The sequence below is a fragment of the Lottia gigantea genome, assembly GCF_000327385.1.
Source record: "Lottia gigantea unplaced genomic scaffold LOTGIsca_528, whole genome shotgun sequence".
Taxonomy (NCBI): Eukaryota; Metazoa; Mollusca; class Gastropoda; family Lottiidae; genus Lottia; species Lottia gigantea.
The window spans coordinates 46,584-48,726 of record NW_008709809.1 but is presented as its reverse complement, the minus strand read 5'-3'; the positions used below and the strand labels follow the sequence as shown (position 1 = coordinate 48,726).

The following is a 2,143-nucleotide window of genomic DNA, read 5'->3' as shown; positions in this document are numbered from 1 at the left end:
GGAAAATAGCGATTATGTGAACTCAATTTTGATTGGATCAATTGAACCAATCAGCGTTAACTACACATTTCTGACCGAAGGACGCGATAGAAAATAAAAATAGCGATCAACCATTCACGAGAAAACACCGGCCTCGTATCAATTATAATAAGAAACGATTCATCAGTGGCCTGGTAAATTTTTAGAAACTATATAAAGGGTTTAGATATAGTTTCACGCATAGTTAGCGTTATTATTCACGTTGAAAATAAACCGGTGTATCCCTTTAATGTCGAACAAATCCGAGGAATTCAGTTATCGCCTTCTAAATGAAAACCCGACTTCTACATAGAAGAATGAAATTAAATAACTATGTAACACTAGATAAGTTGCCCGTTGATTTGACCAAACTGGTTGTAGATATGTATTAGGTGATCTTGAAGTGTGAGCATGCCATCCCTCGCTAGCGAAACAATATTGTTTATATGGAGATCAATACAAGTACAAAATAAATGTGAAAATTGAAGGAAAATCAAACTGCCTCAGATATCAATATAAAGGCGAGATCTTGGTAATAGACAAATTTTCTGATATATTATCATATTTGAAAGAAAATGTGTTGTATTCTTTAGCATCGATATTGTAAGCTCAAACGAAATGTAATTACGTCCACAATAAATATCAAAATGATAATTTCAGATTGCTCAACTTATCCTGCAGTTAAAATGCATATTTGAACAAAGACGACCAATGTGATGATACTTCAATTACGTGTAATAAAGGGTATAACATGAAACAGAGAGTGGAAATATCAAGAACCGCTCTGTGAAGATATGATAGTTACATTTTCTTCAAGAATTCAATTTGAATTAAACTTGGTGATATTTTACACTTTACATTGTCCTTGTGCAAATAAACTTGTTTTTTCAAAAGCAAAACAAAAATAAAATTCAATTCTCGGAAAAGCTTATCCGAATATGGCATCATATATATCAAAAACTGACTGAAAATTGCTAATAACATCTCAGATATATTCTGACTGGAAATTTTACAATCCCTTTATAAATGTAATAATATTGAAAGTTCACCCTTTCAAATTGCATAAAATACAGGTGTTATACGGCCTTTTTTCAAATTTCTTTCCTTTTTAGTATATCTTAATACACGACTTATACAAGTCTGAAAGGCACTTTGTATTTTTAGATATTTCTTAAACTATATTTCAGATTGTATTTACAAGTATACAAATGATACAAAAGTTTCATCTGGACGATTTCAATCAGAAACAAAAAGTTCAAATCCACTAGAATGTAATGAATTGTGTAAAGAAGATACGCGATGTTCCGCTTCTGCAATCAATGATGGTGGTTGGTTGTTATATGTTTCCATCACAAATCATCCCGTGTTTTTCAAAGTACAAGGTCTAAGTCTCGATAGAGGCGTAATATCACTTCATAAAATATTTTTATTTTACGGAAAAAAACATATATTGTGATGAAAAAATTAAATCGGCATTAGGAGCAATTGATACTTTTTTAAAACCTGAAAACGAGACCATATCAACTGATACTAATATAATTTTACACAATGTTCAGGGTTTATCTTTTCATATAGAGGATTTACAGAAACACAAGAAAATGCTAGAAGGTGATATCATTTGTTTAACAGAAACATGGCTAAATAATTCAATAACTCCAGCAAAACTAAAGTTAAATGGTTTCCGTCTTCACCACCATCCTCGAAGCAGCAGCTATGATGACACTACAGATTGTCAAAACAAAAATGTCAACATTTTAAAATTGGGAGTTTTAAATATAGAACACATTGCTTTGAATATTTTGGATAAAAATATTAACGTAATTGTTATCTATAGATCACCCGTTTATCGATTAGATTTATTTCTCCCAATGTTAGAAAGATTATTAGTTGAATTACAAGAATCTGGTTCAGACTATGTTATTATGGGGGATTTCAACCAAAATATCTTGGAGGGTCATTTGTCTACACTAAATTGTTTTCAAAAATTTGGTTTTCAACAACTTGTTCAGCATTACACTACTGAAGGTGGGACACTTATAGATCATGTTTATATCAGTAAAGAAATTCCATCACATAATGTTCACATTTCACACATACCTGTATATTAAAAATATGAAAATTATAC

At 30.8% G+C, this 2,143-nt stretch overlaps 1 protein-coding gene across 1 annotated transcript in view; it reads left to right on the top strand.

Moving 5' to 3' along the window:
* Positions 1-1,616: 1,616 nt before the first annotated feature.
* LOTGIDRAFT_175888 (hypothetical protein) overlaps positions 1,617-2,143 on the top strand; it is a gene marked incomplete at both ends in the record, with an annotated part of 4,350 nt that continues 3,823 nt past the window's right edge. The window contains one exon of the mRNA XM_009062684.1: positions 1,617-2,043. Within this exon, the coding sequence (XP_009060932.1) occupies positions 1,617-2,043 (427 nt within the window). The remainder of the gene's footprint in view (positions 2,044-2,143) is intronic.